This window comes from Siniperca chuatsi, linkage group LG10, assembly GCF_020085105.1.
Source record: "Siniperca chuatsi isolate FFG_IHB_CAS linkage group LG10, ASM2008510v1, whole genome shotgun sequence".
NCBI classification, from domain to species: domain Eukaryota; kingdom Metazoa; phylum Chordata; class Actinopteri; order Centrarchiformes; family Sinipercidae; genus Siniperca; species Siniperca chuatsi.
The window spans coordinates 30,342,545-30,364,779 of NC_058051.1; the positions used below are offsets into that span (position 1 = coordinate 30,342,545).

At 33.1% G+C, this 22,235-nt stretch overlaps 1 protein-coding gene across 1 annotated transcript in view; it reads right to left on the reverse strand.

Annotated features, from left to right (window-relative positions):
- Positions 1-650: 650 nt before the first annotated feature.
- slc6a8 (solute carrier family 6 member 8) overlaps positions 651-22,235 on the reverse strand; it is a 69,244-nt gene continuing 47,659 nt past the window's right edge. The window contains exons 11-13 of the mRNA XM_044210255.1: positions 10,088-10,188; positions 9,511-9,681; positions 651-8,716 (exon numbers count right to left, since the gene is read on the reverse strand). Of these exons, the coding sequence (XP_044066190.1) occupies positions 8,582-8,716; positions 9,511-9,681; positions 10,088-10,188 (407 nt within the window). The 3' untranslated portion in view covers positions 651-8,581. The remainder of the gene's footprint in view (positions 8,717-9,510; positions 9,682-10,087; positions 10,189-22,235) is intronic.

The window sequence follows — 22,235 nt, forward strand, 5'->3', positions numbered from 1 at the left end:
GTATTAGCATCAAAATAAACGACCAAAAAGTAAAAGTACTCATTATGCAGAATAATATATATTATTGGATTATAATTATTGATGCATTAATGTGTTCATCACTTTAATGTTGCATCATTTATTTGTTGAACATATTTTGTATTATTAATATGAATCTGCAAAGTAACTAAGACTGAGTTGTTTTTGCCCTGAGTTTTGCCTTTCAGGCTACATACATACTGCCTGCCCTCTGATTGGCCTGACAGGAGGCCTGCAGACATTACTCAGGGCTGAAAAAGTACAACCTCATCTGCACCATTAAAATCGTTAACTAGACTGTTTACAATATCTACCTTAAAACTTAATGTGATTTTTTTTTTAAACCATTTTTATGGAAAGCATAGTTAACAATTTCATGTTAATGTTTTATTCACTAGATTTATATAAAATGCAGAAAATTGTTTATTTTCCCACCACTTGAAAGCAAACGTACACTCGTATAGGATGGCAGTCATATTAAATAAAATGAATAAATAATAGAAATAATTAACTCTGAAACTCAAACTTCCATGTTGTGATCAACATGTTTCATAACTACAGACCCAACAAAGGAACAAAATAAAGCCACAGTGAGTTTGCAAACAACCCAGTAACCACGGAGACAGATCAGCTGTTTGTCATGACGTTAGTTTTATTGCCGTTGGTTTAGTTGGTGAATGAGCACAGTGATCACAGTGGCTTACAGTATGGAGACCCTCACAGGGGTCAAAGGTCATTGAAACAGGTGGCATCATCAGGGCTCAAAGGTAACTCATCATCAACTCGGCGAGTTAACGTCGAGCCCAGAGTGTCGTTACTATTGTTAACACAGCTATTAATTAATTAAGCTACTTATCACCTAATCGATTGTCTAATCTACTGTTCTGGATGGAAGACTAGCGGTTTACAGGAAGTCACAGAGACGCATTTACAATAAAATGGCTGACGCTGGGATGAATGATGTCACCATGTAGCTCAGTTTGGGCTGCAAACACAGACAGGACTGAAATTGTGCGAATTTCAGCACCAAAGTGAGAGAAGATATATCTTCATATCTAAACGTCAGTTATTTGTCTTTCTGGAAGCTCAGACAGCCTGAACAGGAAGTAAATAGATGAAATGATAAAAATAAAAACTCTCTGTATGAGATATTAGTTGTTGGAAAATGTGGAATAGATTAATCTAGTCTTACATATTCAGTTTCGTAAGATGTTTCTTACTGCCAGACTGAAAATCCTGATGTAAAAACACATTAAGCCTGTATGTGTTCACATTCAGTCAAACTGTCCCATCAGAGCAGCCGAACCAGCAGTCAGCAGCTCCTGTCTGCAGTGGACCCGTGGACGGACAGACAGCTGTCTCTGGATCACTGTGAGACTGAAGGAAACTTAGAAACAGCAGGATTCTCAGGCAGGTTCTGCAGCCGCTTTCTTCTCTGGTGTCTCAGTGGATTTCTGGAGGATTATTCTTGGACGGACGTCAGAGATAATGATCTCATCTGGAAGAGTGAGTCACACTGAACGATTCAATATGTGTTTCATGTCTGAGAGTTCAGATCTGACTGAGTTAGCACTCTGAGAAGGAGGGAGGTTTCTGACTGTGGACGACACGTTTGCGGATGATGTTGTACTTTCCATTAGATGTTATTTAAGAGCCGTTTTTAATGAAAACAACTGCAACCATCTGATCCACATTTTTTCAGTCTTTTTTTTTTTGGTTGCCATTTTTCTGGCTCTGTCACAGGAAAATTACTCTGATTGGACGATTGTTTTTTCCACTTGAGGAAACAGCCGTTAATGAGCACAACACCAGACCTCTGTGAGTCACTGAAACAATCGGAAATGTAGTGATTCAGAGGTCAGTTTTGACTCACTAAGTCCTAGTTATGAGATGCTTGTGAGAGTTTTTATTCGATCATAACCTAATTTTTCATCTACTTATTTTAGCTCAACACGAATCTCTTAATATAACAGCTGTAGTTTATTTCATGTACGTTGTAGTTCTGATGAACTCTGATGTTTTTGTTAAAAGAAACCTGCAGTGATGTGTTCTCTCTCTCTCTCGTCATCCAGCTCTGTACGCTGAAAGCTGCCGGGACTCGGTCTTTGTTTCCAGCCTAAACACGACGGGGTTTCCCACTGGAGGAGAGCGCCCCCTGCTGGTTCCACTGCTACAACATCCGACCTCAGGTCAGCTTCCCAAAAAACTTGAAGGTAAGAAAGTTATTTGATATCATGATGAAAGATTTAGTTTTTCAGGAGCACCAGTGACATGTCGTAAAACCAGCCAGCTGTGTCAAGAAAAGGAAAAAACAAACTAACAAAAATCTTTTTCCCTTTAAACTTCCGTAGTTGTCTTTTGTTTTTGGAGGTTAAAAAACACTTTGGCAATGTTTTTGGCTATAAAATCCTCGACAGTATTTTTTCAAAAATATCTAAAAAAAAAAATAATCATCATCTACAGTAAAATGAATTTCAATTATTTAAAAACTCCCAAACTTAAAAAGCTCAGCTGTGAGTGAAATCCAGGCTGTGCTGGTCTGAGAACAGCTGGAGGTTTTGGGGAAACGGACTTCAGATGGTTTATGGGGAAACAGGCGCTCTCTGCTGAAGGAAACCAGCTGACGGGGAAGTTCGTTGGACAGAATCGATGATCCAAACCTGGGCAGACAGATTCTGTACAGTGTTTTACAGCAGTGAGTGACGATTTCCAGCACCTGCAGACTGAACAGCACGCTGTTGTTTTTGTTCCGCTCTGCGTCCGTCAGTCCGGCGCTTTACAGTTTCGGATCAAAGATTCTGTCACGACAAGTTTTTTTTTTTTTTTGGCTGACAAGCGTAAAGACAAAATGACATGAAACAACATCAGATTTTGGTAATGTACATTTTCATTTTGTCAGATTTTCTTTTGTCTTAAATGGCTGCAGATTTTAACTCCCCCTCCCGACCCGACCCCCCCAGGCTCCAGTTCAGAGATGAGACATTTAAAAAACAGTAATGATGCAACTTTAAAAATAAAATACACTCTGTTTAAAATGTCAGTTTGATTAGAGTTTCTATAAAATAACTGCGTCAGGTTAGTTTTATTAGTCGGTTATCAGTGGCACTTGAGTCACATGTGACCTCTACAACAATATTTCATCTCTAATCTCGCTAGTTTTAATCATCAGTGCTGGAATAATAATCTCCGTTTAAATCCATCGTTTGTGATCTCACACTGAACCTCCAGACCAGCCAATCAGCATCAACTCCACTGTAGCGCTGCAGCTAATGAGTGTTTCCATCATTATTTAGTCTTTGTTTAACCAGTTAACTGTCAAAGTCCGTCTTTAGTTCCTAATTTAAAGTGATTCTTCAAACTGATGTTTCAGTCTGACCAACGGTCCAAAAGTTCAGTTTCATTTCAGACAGAAAATCATCCAAAACCCAGAAGCAGAGAGTAATATTTCATGTGGGAAAGATTTTCATGTTTACGACGTTAACTTCATCACAGTTGGTCGTGTGAGGGTTAAAATACTGAACGTTATATCCGTTGAATTAGGGTTTAATTACCGTGGCTGGCGTGAGGCGTCCATGTTTGTTTCAGATTCATCAGAGTTTTGATAAAAGTTTCCCAGTTGCGATTACGACTCAGAAACTGGTAATCGCGATAACTCTGTGACCTGAACGCACGATGAGCTCAAACGGAGTGGTGGTAGATATCCTGGTGAGTGATTGGCTGGCCTGGTCCTTCAGTGAGCCAGCAGAGCCTCTGATTGGCTGGGAAACAGGGTTCAGTTTGGCCTGTTTTGGTTCTCACTTTTGTTTTTGTTTGAATTAAATCGAACTCAGTTTTTATTTTGTTGCTGTTTGAAATCACCATTGTTTATGGTCATGTCTCATATTAACTGATTTACCATATATGCTAACAAGGTGTTCCGGATGTGATTGGTGTCTGGAAGCTCCCACTGACTGCTGGGATATGTAGTTGTTTTCTCTGCTGTAGTGTTGGTATATTCACCGCAGGTGTCTGTCCAGGTGGACCCACTCACCTTGTCGAGGTAGCTGTTCTACTGCATGCTGTTCACATGGTATGAGCATCACTGTAGCTTCTCAGCCGTCATCACAAACTAAGAACGTTCTTATTATTTTAAAGTCGCAGTCGGCAGTTATTCAGCCTTTAAAATGTTTTTTTTGTCTTCACTTAAATTTACGTTAAGAAGTGATTTCACCCATAATGTAGAATATGTGGAAATTAATTTTATCAAATGAGACGAGCAGATCAAACTCTTCTTTCTGCTTGGAAATAATAATGTGAGAATCTGAGCCGTGGGGGGGTCTAAGGGAAAAACACTGATTCAGTAAAACACACAGAGAGAAAAAAGCTAAAATCATCTAAAGCTAAAACTCTTAAAACACTTGAGCACTTTGAAAATCAGAAATCAAAAAAGTAAAGAAGAAAAAAAAAAGATTCCCTTTCGTGGTGTGTTCAGAGCCACACGAAGCCTCGACAGCCTTAACATCACTGCATCGCAGCAAACCCGCCAAAATAAAAGCCCCGCCCCTCGCTGCTTGTTCACATTAGCCGGTCAGACATCACTTAAAGGCCTCACAGCACCAACGTATGTTAATATAATACAGTTTCAATGGATCGATGGATGTAGAGCCACAAAATGTGACACTCTTATGTCCAAAAAACGTCCCAGTTTTACAGTTTTGGTTTAATTTTTCTGAGAAGTTTCTGCAGTCGGGTGCCAGTTTGTTTGTTTTTTTTTTTTAATTCACAGCATAAAATTAGCATCCTGCATGTCAGATCTTCAGTTTATCATATTTTCATTGGTGTTGGAGAACCTTTAAAGCTGCAACATGAAACAGGCGGAGGAGGGAAATGCTTCCAGAAACACTTCCCATAATCCCCTCCTGCTGCTGACGTTTGCATAAAAAGCTAAAAGAAGTTTGTTTTGAAAGTCTGAATGAGAAGTGAGGTAGCCTGAAGCTCTAGTTGGTCGCTTCGTGCGGCGCGTTGCTTGTGTTCGCCGGCTAAACGTGAACAATCAGCCAGAAATTATCATCATCACATTTACATACTGCATCAAATATAGATAACACACAAAGATATTCAATATATGTATATCTGTCATACTGTATGTATCAGCAAAATAAGCCTCCACAAAATAAATCTCTGATTCATTTTACAATATGTAAAACAAAAACGATTTCTAACACGATTCTTTTTAAAAGTGCTAGCAACATTATTTTACAACAATGTGCAAATGTATGTAGTTTTACTCTATCTTACATTCTAATCATTGTGTTTCCACATGATAGGTGGATGGTGAGTGGTTGCTAGGAGACAGAGTTGTAGACACGCCCCCGCAGACTGCTGATCGGTGGGATATAAACCAGAGCCGTACACAGGACGTCCTGTAGGGCTCTGGGTTTGGCTAGTCAACCGTATGGGCTCTAGAGTTAAGACAACGACGTAAGGCAACGCTTGGCATCAAGCTGAGTCCTCCGGCTCTCATCTCTCCACCAGCTGATCTGACTGGTAAATACAGATAAACTCATCTCAGCTGCTTCTTCTTCCAAATAAATTTAAATTTTGGCGTTTCTCAGGCTCATACTGGATTTTGAGGCTGATACCAACATCTGTATTTGAGAGTTTATAAAATCCGATTACAGTATATCAACCAATTGTTGTTTTAACATTAAGACTCAAACATTTAAATATCTGCTTAGAGGAGCTTCAGTGGCTCAGTTTTGTGATGACGTCCGGACAGAATCTGGATTTTCTTGCACAGAAAAGTTTGGAAAAGGCTGCAAACGTTTGTGACGTACATGCTGACGTGAACGGTCATCATGCATGTAGCAAACCGAATCGAGGATGTGTTATTGATGCGTTCGTCATCCATAGTGCTGCATTTCTTAATCAGCTACATACAAATTGAGTTCAAGTCCAAAACAAACAGTGATGGGCAGAGCCAGCAGGTTTCAGGGCCTGTAATTAGACTTTATTCCAGCCCAGGAAACCAGATAGATAAAAACTATCGGCATCGACCGCCTTCAGCTGTTCAGGAGGAGAGCGTGACGTTTGGTGGACGGACCTCAGCGTTAATGAGACCGATGAAACGAGGCAGAGAAGAAGAAGAGTGAACAGGTTGATATTGGCAGCCTGGAGCCCTGGTCTGGGATCAGCCCTGCAGGGCGAGTATCGCTCCGTTTGGCACTTCGGTCGACCCGGGGATGAAGCCCGACCTTTGACCTGATTCTCACACACAGATACAGAACATGAAAGGGGTTAAAGGTCAGATCCAGTGTGATTTCAGTCGCCGTCGATGTTGTTCAGAGGAAATGTTCAAGCTCTGAGCAGCAGTTTTATTCTTAACTGTGTCAAATCGGACTTTTTCTGTTTGTGTTCACAGACTGGAACTCCTGAATCAGTCTGTGATTGGTCGCATGACGGGGATGTGATTGACAGGAGGAGGAGCCTAACGTCACCACAGAAACTGTAACTGGTAATTAAGGCGTGACATCAGACCATGTGATGGGGGGGGGGGACATGTTTGAGATGAATAATTCAGGAGCTGTTTTAGTCAATACTGTTCTTAAACTTTGCAATTAACCAAATAATGTACAACCACTGACGCAAACTGACCCCGAGGCAGCTGCCAATCCAGTCTTGGCTACAACTAATGATTATTTTTCACAACGATTAATATGCCAGATATTTTCTCTATTAATCAATGTCAGAAAATAGTCCAGAGATATTCAGCTTATTATCACATAAGGACACATAATTAAGAAGCTGGAGCCAGGTCATGTTTGGCATTTGTACTTAATAAATTATCAAAATCGTTGCTGGTTTATTTTCTTGAAAGCTCCGGGTCTAACAAGTAAGTGGACCTTGAGTTGAGATTGTTTTGGCAACCATTCAATTTCTACTTGTTTGCATTCACAGAAAACAGCAAACTGGACTTGAGCTTGAAGAGTGGAGCGGATTTCGCTGAGGAAGCCCATGAGTTGTGGTTGAAAGCTTCAGGAATAACAAGTAAGTTGGACCTTGGTGTCCTGACTGCGGCTTCCTCTCGGTGACGGAGCAGACGTGCTCGTTACTATCGTGACTGAATTCTCACTGGAACCTTCCTTCTGACGTCAGATCTATCGTTGCCTGAGTAAATCAAGCCTCGGTGTGACTGTCGAAACAGATCGGAGGTCAGCGGTCAGGGAACCACGCGCTGCTTCAGGAGTCAGGGCTGTTCTGGGATCAGTAGTAGGAGCTGGTGATTCACAGTATTTAGCTTCAGAGCTGGAAGGAAACGAGCTGATATGTTCAAACAACCGAAACATCGAGACGACGGCTTCAGTTTCACACCCACTTCGGTCCTGATCGGGTTTTAGAATTTAGATCAATAACAGGCTTCAACAATCAAAGTGTCACATAAAGTGCTCACAAACAGGATCAAAGACAGAGTCGAGGCTAGTTCAACTCAGGACGGCCTGACGAGGCATTCAGGACTCACTGAGCTCAGTTCGGCTTCCTGGCAGCGCGGTGCGTTCACGGACCGCTGGTTGCTCTGTAACAGGAGCTGCTTTTACACTTCAGTCCTGCTGCCAAACTCTGTCGTGCGGTAAGAAAAGCCACACAAAAAGCAGCGGCGCTCTTTATTAGCGTACATTCAGTGTTCAGGGGTCGTTCCAGGATCGCAGAACTCCCGAAAACTTGCAAAAGACACTCGGACATGGAAACCTTTCCTTTTCCAAGTGCCTTCACAAATAAACGGACGGTGCTAATTCCAGGAATTCAACTCATTGATGGGAGGCCACCTTACGTCTTTTCTTATGTTTGACCACAGGACTGAAGCGCAGATAATTCTGACATTTTTAAGTCCTGTTACGTCGCAAAGACCTCTGGTAATTTGTTGGGGGTCAGTCAGTCTGTCTGTCTAAAACTCTGTCTTAATAAACAGCCATTACACATACACAGCCCATTAAAGTGTCAAAGGTTTAAGTTCAGATTTTTACCCACAAGTTCAGACTCTGTGTGTGTGTGTGATGGCTGTTTATCATGTATGTTTGCATGTCCAACCCCCCCCACCCCACCAAAGACAAGATTGCACTGATACCCTTCATCCCACATAGAGGAAGTCCAACCTCCAACTTGACGGGAGACGTTCAGCAGCATTTCATCAGGAAGAAATCTTTCCAGCCTTCTTCAGCCCCTCCAGGGTTTTTTGTGAAAAATGTCTGCATTTTGTCCTTTTAAATAGTCAAGGGGAATAATATTTCCATCTTCTTCATTGAGAACTAGAGGAGTCGAAGCCCTTTACAGATAAAGAACCCAGTGATCTGCTGGTTTTAATCACACGTTTGGTTGTAATCTGGGAACAAGGGAAGCATTTGTTGTTGCCGTGATTATAAAAACCCTCCTGGAGGAGCTGATTCATTCTCTTACTCCCTTGTTCCTTTACAGGCGTGGAGAATTTCAAGAGTCCAGTCCGAGGTCAGGTGTGTGGTGGTGAGGAGTCGGCCATCTTGTCACAGGTGGGATGGATGGAGATGGAGTGCTGTGATTGGTGGAGTCCAGCCTACATGACACTCTCAAAGATGATGACCTTGTTGTCATCAGTGCCAGGGGACAGCGAGGTCAGGGACTTGATGTCGGGGGCCATGTACTCCAGGTGATGGGGCCCCCACACTGGCGTGGTCAGGTGGGCCCAGCGCTGCAACACACAGCAGGAAGCATTAATAGACATACAGATGAGGTGCGCTCCGCTTCACCTGGCTTCATGAAAGCTTTCTCAAATTTTCTGCTAAACAAACTAAAGTTGTGTTTCTCACCAAAACACATTATCATGTTGAAATCATCACGTGGTGCCTGTCAGCTTGTTCTGATCCACAGAGCTCTTAGTGAAAACCAGGTACTGACCTGGACTGGGTCGTGCCAGGTATTAATACTTTTTCAAGTTTCTGTGTAGAGTCTTTCCAAGTTCTTAGTAACTGGATTCAAACTAATGATTTACTACATCAGGTTGCAACATTTTAAACCTCAGAAATGTCTCAGCTAGTAAAGACTTAATGTAATGTGTTGCTAGGAAACATCTGTGCATCACCATCCGACATGCTTTACTATGACCAACAGCCGATGGCTAGCATTAGATAGACAGATTTGGGTTTAGTTACGTCTTAATCATTAGAGTTACACTGTAAAATAAGAAAGTTTCAGTGTTCTTGAACCACAGCAGACTCCTGGGCCATATTATATGATTAGGTTGTCATTATCAGTAGGAAACGTTTCACCTTCCTCTGAGACTAATCACGTTTTTGTAAATGACTCGAGCCAGAAATCAACTTTCTAGCATGTTCAGAAAAAGGACCCAAAATGTAAGTAAAATCTGCACGTGAAAAGTTTCTCTGAAGCAGTTTCCAAAGGAAGTGTAGAGCTGTGTGGAAACTCATGCTATGCCTTTAAAATAACCTCTGCTTTTGTTTGTGTCTGGTGTGAGCGAGCGCTGACCTCTTTGAAGGTTCCCTTGGCTCGGAACAGTTTGTAGAGAAGGCTGACCGGGATGCAGAGCATGGAGGACAGAGCCAGACACCAGCCAATCACCTCGCCCCACCACGGGTACACGTACACATTGTTGTAGGTCAGCGGCTTGTAGTTCACCAGGTGGAACATAAAGATGCCCTGCGGGGGAGGGGAGAGGACATTAAAACAGGACTGAACCACCTCAGCTGGCTCTACTCTGAGTACAGCATAGTTCGTGACTACTATTATATCTACACTTGTATGTTGGAGAGTGTTAAAAGAGTACTACTTGTATTCATGGAATTTGGGTTCTTTTGGCAACGTATTGTGAAAATCTGCAGTTACCACACTAATGCTTTTTAATAATGCAGCTCTTTCAGGATCACGGTGTGGAATCCCATTACTCAATTTTTATATATGAAGTGTGGAGAGAGGAATGTAAAGATTGTTTCTTGAATGTCATTATTTCTTTTGTGATGGAAATGTACAAGTAAAGAAGTGAGAAAGCTGCGGAGTGGCTGTGTGTTTGTGTCCTCTCTAAGGGGCCGGGGTTGTTCAGTCTTACCATGCAAACACATGGAGTTATAAAGGACCAACACCACTTCATCCAGGGGAAAGGCCGGTAGCCAATCATACGAGCTACATCATCCATGAAGCGGTCAGCACCTGCAGTAAAACACTGAATCGTCCATCAACAAGGAAAAATGCTGCAGCAGTATTAAAGCATCGCTGACACACTTTAACCTGCACTGTTACACTTGTTCTGACATGGAAGCTATGACTTACTATACATTTTTATGACATACTTTCCTATGACATTTTCTTTCTATTGCATAATTTTCTACGACATAGTATACTATGGCATATTTGAATAAAAATACTATATTATTTTTTGACATACTTTGCTATGACAAACTATACTATTGCATGGTTAACTATGACATACTTTGCTATGGCATTTTTTTCTATTGCATACTTTTCTACGACATAGTATACTATGGCATGTTTTAATAAATACTATAAATTTTTTTACATACTATATTAATTTTTTGACTTACATACTTTGCTATGACACTATACTATTGCATGGTTAACTATGACTTAGTAAACATGACATACTTTCCTATGACATTTTTTTCTATTGCATACTTTTCTACGACATAGTATACTATGGCATTTTTTAATAAAAATAATATATTTTTTGACATACTTTGGTATGACAAACTATACTTTGGCATGGTTAACTATGACATACTTTCCTATGGTATTTTTATTTTTTACATACTTTGCTATGACAAACTATACTATTGCATGGTTAACTATGACTTAGTAAACATGACATACTTTCCTATGACATTTTTTTCTATTGCATAGTTTTCTCGACATACTTTCCTATGGCATTTTTTTCTATTGCATAATTTTCTCGACATAGTATACTATGGCATATTTTAATAGAAATACTATATAATATCATTTTTTTACATACTTTGCTATGACAAACTATACTGTTGCATGGTTAACTATGACTTAGTAAATATGACATACATTACTATGAGATTTTTTTCTCTTGCATACTTTTCTACGACATAGTATATTATGGCATATTTTAATAAAAATACTATATTATTTTTTGACATACTTTGCTATGACATACTATACTTTGGCATGGTTAACTATGACATACTTTCCTATGGCATTTTTTTCTATTGTATAATTTTCTACGACATAGTATACTATGGCATATTTTAATAGAAATACTATATTAATATCTTTTTTTTTTTTTACATATTTTGCTATGACAAACTATACTGTTGCATGGTTAACTATGACTTAGTAAATATGACATACATTACTATGAGATTTTTTCTATTGCATACTTTTCTACGACATAGTACACTATGGCATATTTTAATAAAAATACTATATTATTTTTGACATACTTTGCTATGACAAACTATACTTTTGCATGGTTAACTATGACTTACTAAATATGACATATTTTCCTATGACATTTTTATTGCATAATTTTCTATGACAAAGTATACTATTGCATATTTGAATAAAACTATATTATTTTTGACATACTTTGCTATGACAAACTATACTATTGCATAGTTAACTATGACATACTTTGCTATGGCATTTTTTCTATTGCATACTTTTCTACGACATAGTATACTATGGCATGTTTTAATAGAAATACTATATAATATCATTTTTACATACTTTGCTATGACAAACTATACTGTTGCATGGTTAACTATGACTTAGTAAATATGACATACTTTACTATGACATTTTTTCTCTTGCATACTTTTCTACGACATAGTATACTATGGCATTTTTAATAAAAATAATATATTTTTTGACATACTTTGGTATGACAAACTATACTTTGGCATGGTTAACTATGACATACTTTCCTATGGCATTTTTTTTTATTGTATACTTTTCTATGACAAACTATACTATTGCATGGTTAACTATGACTTAGTAAACATGACATACTTTCCTATGACATTTTTTATTGCATAGTTTTACTATGACATACTTTCCTATGGCATTTTTTCTATTGCATAATTTTCTACGACATAGTATACTATGGCATATTTTAATAGAAATACTATATATTATTTTTTTACATACTTTGCTATGACAAACTATACTGTTGCATGGTTAACTATGACTTAGTAAATATGACATACATTACTATGAGATTTTTTTCTCTTGCATACTTTTCTACGACATAGTATATTATGGCATATTTTAATAAAAAATACTATATTATTTTTTGACATACTTTGCTATGACATACTATACTTTGGCATGGTTAACTATGACATACTTTCCTATGGCATTTTTTTCTATTGTATAATTTTCTACGACATAGTATACTATGGCATATTTTAATAGAAATACTATATTAATATCTTTTTTTTTTTTACATATTTTGCTATGACAAACTATACTGTTGCATGGTTAACTATGACTTAGTAAATATGACATACATTACTATGAGATTTTTTTCTATTGCATACTTTTCTACGACATAGTACACTATGGCATATTTTAATAAAAAATACTATATTATTTTTTGACATACTTTGCTATGACAAACTATACTATTGCATGGTTAACTATGACTTAGTAAATATGACATACTTTCCTATGACATTTTTTTCTATTGCATACTTTTTTACGACATAGTATACTATGACATGCAATACCACTTGTAAAATATTTTCATAATACTGCTCTATCCTGCATTTATGCACACACTTTATATCGTGCACTTGCTTATTGCACTTCTGGTATGACTTAGTAAATATGACATGCTATACTATGACAAATTTTCCTATGACTTTTTTCTATTGCATACTTTTCTACGACATAGTATACTATGGCATATTTTAATAAAAAATACTATATTATTTTTTGACATACTTTGCTATGACAAACTATACTATTGCATGGTTAACTATGACTTACTATACATTTTTATGACATACTTTCCTATGACATTTTTTTCTATTGCATAATTTTCTACAACATAGTATACTATGGCATATTTTAATAAAAATACTATATTATTTTTTGACATACTTTGCTATGACATACTATACTTTGGCATGGTTAACTATGACATACTTTCCTATGGCATTTTTTTCTATGGCATACTTTTCTACGACATAGTATACTATGGCATATTTTAATAGAAATACTATATTATTTTTTGACATACTTTACTATGACAAACTATACTATTGCATGGTTAACTATGACTTACTATACATTTTTATGACATGTCATAAATGACATACTTTACTATGACATTTTTTTCTATTGCATAATTTTCTACGACATAGTATACTATGGCATATTTTAATAGAAATACTATATTATTTTTTTTTACATACTTTGCTATGACAAACTATACTATTGCATGGTTAACTATGACTTAGTAAACATGACATACTTTCCTATGACATTTTTTTCTATTGCATAGTTTTCTACGACATAGTATACTATGACATTTTTTTCTATTGCATACTTTTCTACGACATAGTATACTATGGCATTTTTTAATAAAAATAATATATTTTTTGACATACTTTGCTATGACAAACTATACTTTGGCATGGTTAACTATGACATACTTTCCTATGGTATTTTTTTTTTTACATACTTTGCTATGACAAACTATACTATTGCATGGTTAACTATGACTTAGTAAACATGACATACTTTCATATGACGTTTTTTTCTATTGCAAAGTTTTCTACGACATAGTATACTATGGCATATTTTAATAGAAATACTATATAATTTTTTTACATACTTTGCTATGACAAACTATACTATTGCATGGTTAACTATGACATACTTTCCTATGGCATTTTTTTCTATTGCATAATTTTCTACGACATAGTATACTATGGCATATTTTAATAGAAATACTATATAATTTTTTTACATACTTTGCTATGACAAACTATACTGTTGCATGGTTAACTATGACTTAGTAAATATGACATACATTACTATGAGATTTTTTTCTATCGCATACTTTTCTACGACATAGTATACTATGGCATATTTTAATAAAAAATACTATATTATTTTTTGACATACTTTGCTATGACAAACTATACTTTGGCATGGTTAACTATGACATACTTTCCTATGGCATTTTTTTCTATTGCATACTTTTCTACGACATAGTATACTATGGCATGTTTTAATAGAAATACTATATTAATTTTTTTACATACTTTGCTATGACAAACTATACTATTGCATGGTTAACTATGACTTAGTAAACATGACATACTTTCCTATGACATTTTTTTCTATTGCATAGTTTTCTACGACATAGTATACTATGGCATTTTTTTCTATTGCCTAATTTTCTACGACATAGTATACTATGGCATATTTTAATAGAAATACTATATTATTTTTTGACATACTTTGCTATGACAAACTATACTATTGCATGGTTAACTATGACTTAGTAAACATGACATACTTTCCTATGACATTTTTTTCTATTGCATACTTTTCTACAACATAGTATATTATGGCATATTTTAATAAAAAATACTATATTTTTTTTGACATACTTTGCTATGACAAACTATACTTTGGCATGGTTAACTATGACATACTTTGCTATGGCATTTTTTTCTATTGCATACTTTTCTACGACATAGTATACTATGGCATGTTTTAATAGAAATACTATATTAATTTTTTTTTACATACTTTGCTATGACAAACTATACTATTGCATGGTTAACTATGACTTAGTAAACATGACATACTTTCCTATGACATTTTTTTCTATTGCATACTTTTCTACGACATAGTATACTATGGCATTTTTTAATAAAAATAATATATTTTTTGACATACTTTGGTATGACAAACTATACTTTGGCATGGTTAACTATGACATACTTTCCTATGGTATTTTTATTTTTTACATACTTTGCTATGACAAACTATACTATTGCATGGTTAACTATGACTTAGTAAACATGACATACTTTCCTATGACATTTTTTTCTATTGCATAGTTTTCTACGACATACTTTCCTATGGCATTTTTTTTCTATTGCATAATTTTCTACGACATAGTATACTATGGCATATTTTAATAGAAATACTATATAATATCATTTTTTTACATACTTTGCTATGACAAACTATACTGTTGCATGGTTAACTATGACTTAGTAAATATGACATACATTACTATGAGATTTTTTTCTCTTGCATACTTTTCTACGACATAGTATATTATGGCATATTTTAATAAAAAATACTATATTATTTTTTGACATACTTTGCTATGACATACTATACTTTGGCATGGTTAACTATGACATACTTTCCTATGGCATTTTTTTCTATTGCATAATTTTCTACAACATAGTATACTATGGCATATTTTAATAGAAATACTATATAATATAATTTTTTTACATACTTTGCTATGACAAACAATACTATTGCATGGTTAACTATGACTTAGTAAATATGACATACATTACTATGAGATTTTTTTCTCTTACATACTTTGCTATGACATACTATACTTTGGCATGGTTAACTATGACATACTTTCCTATGGCATTTTTTTCTATTGTATAATTTTCTACGACATAGTATACTATGGCATATTTTAATAGAAATACTATATTAATATCTTTTTTTTTTTTACATATTTTGCTATGGCAAAATATATTATTGCATGGTTAACTATGACATACTTTCCTATGGCATTTTTTTCTATTGCATAATTTTCTACGACATAGTATACTATGGCATATTTTAATAGAAATACTATATAATATAATTTTTTTACATACTTTGCTATGACAAACTATACTGTTGCATGGTTAACTATGACTTAGTAAATATGACATACATTACTATGAGATTTTTTTCTATTGCATACTTTTCTACGACATAGTACACTATGGCATATTTTAATAAAAAATACTATATTATTTTTTGACATACTTTGCTATGACAAACTATACTATTGCATGGTTAACTATGACTTAGTAAATATGACATACTTTCCTATGACATTTTTTTCTATTGCATACTTTTTTACGACATAGTATACTATGACATGCAATACCACTTGTAAAATATTTTCATAATACTGCTCTATCCTGCATTTATGCACACACTTTATATCGTGCACTTGCTTATTGCACTTCTGGTATGACTTAGTAAATATGACATGCTATACTATGACAAATTTTCCTATGACTTTTTCTATTGCATACTTTTCTCGACATAGTATACTATGGCATATTTTAATAAAAATACTATATTATTTTTTGACATACTTTGCTATGACAAACTATACTATTGCATGGTTAACTATGACTTACTATACATTTTTATGACATACTTTCCTATGACATTTTTTCTATTGCATAATTTTCTACAACATAGTATACTATGGCATATTTTAATAAAAATACTATATTATTTTTTGACATACTTTGCTATGACATACTATACTGTTGCATGGTTAACTATGACTTAGTAAATATGACATACATTACTATGAGATTTTTTTCTCTTGCATACTTTTCTACGACATAGTATATTATGGCATATTTTAATAAAAAATACTATATTATTTTTTGACATATTTTGCTATGACAAACTATACTATTGCATGGTTAACTATGACATACTTTCCTATGAGATTTTTTTCTCTTGCAAACTTTTCTACGACATAGTATATTATGGCATATTTTAATAAAAAATACTATATTATTTTTTGACATACTTTGCTATGACAAACTATACCGTTGCATGGTTAACTATGACATACTTTGCTATGGCATTTTTTTCTATTGCATAATTTTCTACGACATAGTATACTATGGCATATTTTAATAGAAATACTATATAATATAATTTTTTACATACTTTGCTATGACAAACTATACTGTTGCATGGTTAACTATGACTTAGTAAATATGACATACATTACTATAAGATTTTTTCTATCGCATACTTTTCTACGACATAGTATACTATGGCATATTTTAATAAAAAATACTATATTATTTTTTGACATACTTTGCTATGACAAACTATACCGTTGCATGGTTAACTATGACTTAGTAAATATGACATACATTACTATGAGATTTTTTTCTATCGCATACTTTTCTACGACATAGTATACTATGGCATATTTTAATAAAAAATACTATATTATTTTTTGATATACTTTGCTATGACAAACTATACCGTTGCATGGTTAACTATGACTTAGTAAATATGACATACATTACTATGAGATTTTTTTCTATCGCATACTTTTCTACGACATAGTATACTATGGCATATTTTAATAAAAAATACTATATTATTTTTTACATACTTTGCTATGACAAACTATACTGTTGCATGGTTAACTATGACTTAGTAAATATGACATACATTACTATGAGATTTTTTCTATCGCATACTTTTCTACGACATAGTATACTATGGCATATTTTAATAAAAAATACTATATTATTTTTTTACATACTTTGCTATGACAAACTATACTTTGGCATGGTTAACTATGACATACTCTGCTATGGCATTTTTTTCTATTGCATAATTTTCTACGACATAGTATACTATGGCATATTTTAATAGAAATACTATATAATATAATTTTTTTACATACTTTGCTATGACAAACTATACTGTTGCATGGTTAACTATGACTTAGTAAATATGACATACATTACTATAAGATTTTTTTCTATCGCATACTTTTCTACGACATAGTATACTATAGCATATTTTAATAAAAAATACTATATTATTTTTTGACATACTTTGCTATGACAAACTATACTTTGGCATGGTTAACTATGACATACTTTCCTATGGCATTTTTTCTATTGCATAATTTTCTACGACATAGAAATACTATATTAATATCATTTTTTTTTGACATACTTTGCTATGACAAACTATACTTTTGCATGGTTAACTATGACATACTTTGCTATGGCATTTTTTCTATTGCATAATTTTCTACGACATAGTATACTATGGCATATTTTAATAGAAATAGTATATTAATATCATTTATTTACATACTTTGCTATGGCAAACTATACTATTGCATGGTTAACTATGACATACTTTCCTATGGCATTTTTTTCTATTGCATAATTTTCTACGACATAGTATACTATGGCATATTTTAATAGAAATACTATATAATATAATTTTTTTACATACTTTGCTATGACAAACTATACCGTTGCATGGTTAACTATGACTTAGTAAATATGACATACTTTCCTATGACATTTTTTTCTATTGCATACTTTTCTACGACATAGTATACTATGGCATTTTTTAATAAAAATAATATATTTTTTGACACACTTTGCTATGACAAACTATACTATTGCATGGTTAACTATGACTTAGTAAACATGACATACTTTCCTATGACATTTTTTCTATTGCATAGTTTTCTACGACATACTTTCCTATGGCATTTTTTCTATTGCATAATTTTCTACGACATAGTATACTATGGCATATTTTAATAGAAATACTATATAATATCATTTTTTTACATACTTTGCTATGACAAACTATACTGTTGCATGGTTAACTATGACTTAGTAAATATGACATACATTACTATGAGATTTTTTTCTCTTGCATACTTTTCTACGACATAGTATATTATGGCATATTTTAATAAAAAATACTATATTATTTTTTGACATATTTTGCTATGACAAACTATACTATTGCATGGTTAACTATGACATACTTTCCTATGAGATTTTTTCTCTTGCATACTTTTCTCGACATAGTATATTATGGCATATTTTAATAAAAAATACTATATTATTTTTTGACATACTTTGCTATGACAAACTATACCGTTGCATGGTTAACTATGACATATTTGCTATGGCATTTTTTCTATTGCATAATTTTCTACGACATAGTATACTATGGCATATTTTAATAGAAATACTATATAATATAATTTTTTACATACTTTGCTATGACAAACTATACCGTTGCATGGTTAACTATGACTTAGTAAATATGACATACATTACTATGAGATTTTTTTCTATCGCATACTTTTCTACGACATAGTATACTATGGCATATTTTAATAAAAAATACTATATTATTTTTTTACATACTTTGCTATGACAAACTATACTGTTGCATGGTTAACTATGACTTAGTAAATATGACATACATTACTATGAGATTTTTCTATCGCATACTTTTCTACGACATAGTATACTATGGCATATTTTAATAAAAAATACTATATTATTTTTTTACATACTTTGCTATGACAAACTATACTTTGGCATGGTTAACTATGACATACTCTGCTATGGCATTTTTTTCTATTGCATAATTTTCTACGACATAGTATACTATGGCATATTTTAATAGAAATACTATATTAATATCATTTTTTTACATACTTTGCTATGGCAAACTATACTATTGCATGGTTAACTATGACATACTTTCCTATGGCATTTTTTTCTATTGCATAATTTTCTACGACATAGTATACTATGGCATATTTTAATAGAAATACTATATAATATAATTTTTTTACATACTTTGCTATGACAAACTATACTGTTGCATGGTTAACTATGACTTAGTAAATATGACATACATTACTATAAGATTTTTTTCTATCGCATACTTTTCTACGACATAGTATACTATGGCATATTTTAATAAAAAATACTATATTATTTTTTGACATACTTTGCTATGACAAACTATACTTTGGCACGGTTAACTATGACATACTTTCCTATGGCATTTTTTTCTATTGCATAATTTTCTACGACATAGAAATACTATATTAATATCATTTTTTTTACATACTTTGCTATGACAAACTATACTATTGCATGGTTAACTATGACATACTTCCTATGGCATTTTTTTCTATTGCATACTTTTCTACGACATAGTATACTATGGCATATTTTAATAGAAATAGTATATTAATATCATTTATTTACATACTTTGCTATGGCAAACTATACTATTGCATGGTTAACTATGACATACTTTCCTATGGCATTTTTTTCTATTGCATAATTTTCTACGACATAGTATACTATGGCATATTTTAATAGAAATACTATATAATATAATTTTTTTACATACTTTGCTATGACAAACTATACCGTTGCATGGTTAACTATGACTTAGTAAATATGACATACTTTCCTATGACATTTTTTTCTATTGCATACTTTTCTACGACATAGTATACTATGGCATTTTTTAATAAAAATAATATATTTTTTGACACACTTTGCTATGACAAACTATACTATTGCATGGTTAACTATGACTTAGTAAACATGACATACTTTCCTATGACATTTTTTTCTATTGCATAGTTTTCTACGACATACTTTCCTATGGCATTTTTTTTCTATTGCATAATTTTCTACGACATAGTATACTATGGCATATTTTAATAGAAATACTATATAATATCATTTTTTTACATACTTTGCTATGACAAACTATACTGTTGCATGGTTAACTATGACTTAGTAAATATGACATACATTACTATGAGATTTTTTTCTCTTGCATACTTTTCTACGACATAGTATATTATGGCATATTTTAATAAAAAATACTATATTATTTTTTGACATATTTTGCTATGACAAACTATACTATTGCATGGTTAACTATGACATACTTTCCTATGAGATTTTTTTCTCTTGCATACTTTTCTACGACATAGTATATTATGGCATATTTTAATAAAAAATACTATATTATTTTTTGACATACTTTGCTATGACAAACTATACCGTTGCATGGTTAAATATGACTTAGTAAATATGACATACATTACTATGAGATTTTTTTCTATCGCATACTTTTCTACGACATAGTATACTATGGCATATTTTAATAAAAAATACTATTTTATTTTTTGACATACTTTGCTATGCCAAATATACTATTGCATGGTTAACTATGACTTAGTAAATATGACATACATTACTATGACATTTTTTTCTATTGCATACTTTTCTACGACATAGTATATTATGGCATATTTTAATAAAAAATACTATATTATTTTTTGACATACTTTGCTATGACAAACTATACTTTGGCATGGTTAACTATGACATACTTTGCTATGGCATTTTTTTCTATTGCATAATTTTCTACGACATAGTATACTATGGCATATTTTAATAGAAATACTATATAATATAATTTTTTTACATACTTTGCTATGACAAACTATACCGTTGCATGGTTAACTATGACTTAGTAAATATGACATACATTACTATGAGATTTTTTTCTATCGCATACTTTTCTACGACATAGTATACTATGGCATATTTTAATAAAAAATACTATATTATTTTTTGACATACTTTGCTATGACAAACTATACCGTTGCATGGTTAACTATGACTTAGTAAATATGACATACATTACTATGAGATTTTTTTCTATCGCATACTTTTCTACGACATAGTATACTATGGCATATTTTAATAAAAAATACTATATTATTTTTTTACATACTTTGCTATGACAAACTATACTGTTGCATGGTTAACTATGACTTAGTAAATATGACATACATTACTATGAGATTTTTTTCTATCGCATACTTTTCTACGACATAGTATACTATGGCATATTTTAATAAAAAATACTATATTATTTTTTTACATACTTTGCTATGACAAACTATACTTTGGCATGGTTAACTATGACATACTCTGCTATGGCATTTTTTTCTATTGCATAATTTTCTACGACATAGTATACTATGGCATATTTTAATAGAAATACTATATTAATATCATTTTTTACATACTTTGCTATGGCAAACTATACTATTGCATGGTTAACTATGACATACTTTCCTATGGCATTTTTTCTATTGCATAATTTTCTACGACATAGTATACTATGGCATATTTTAATAGAAATACTATATAATATAATTTTTTTACATACTTTGCTATGACAAACTATACTGTTGCATGGTTAACTATGACTTAGTAAATATGACATACATTACTATAAGATTTTTTTCTATCGCATACTTTTCTACGACATAGTATACTATGGCATATTTTAATAAAAAATACTAT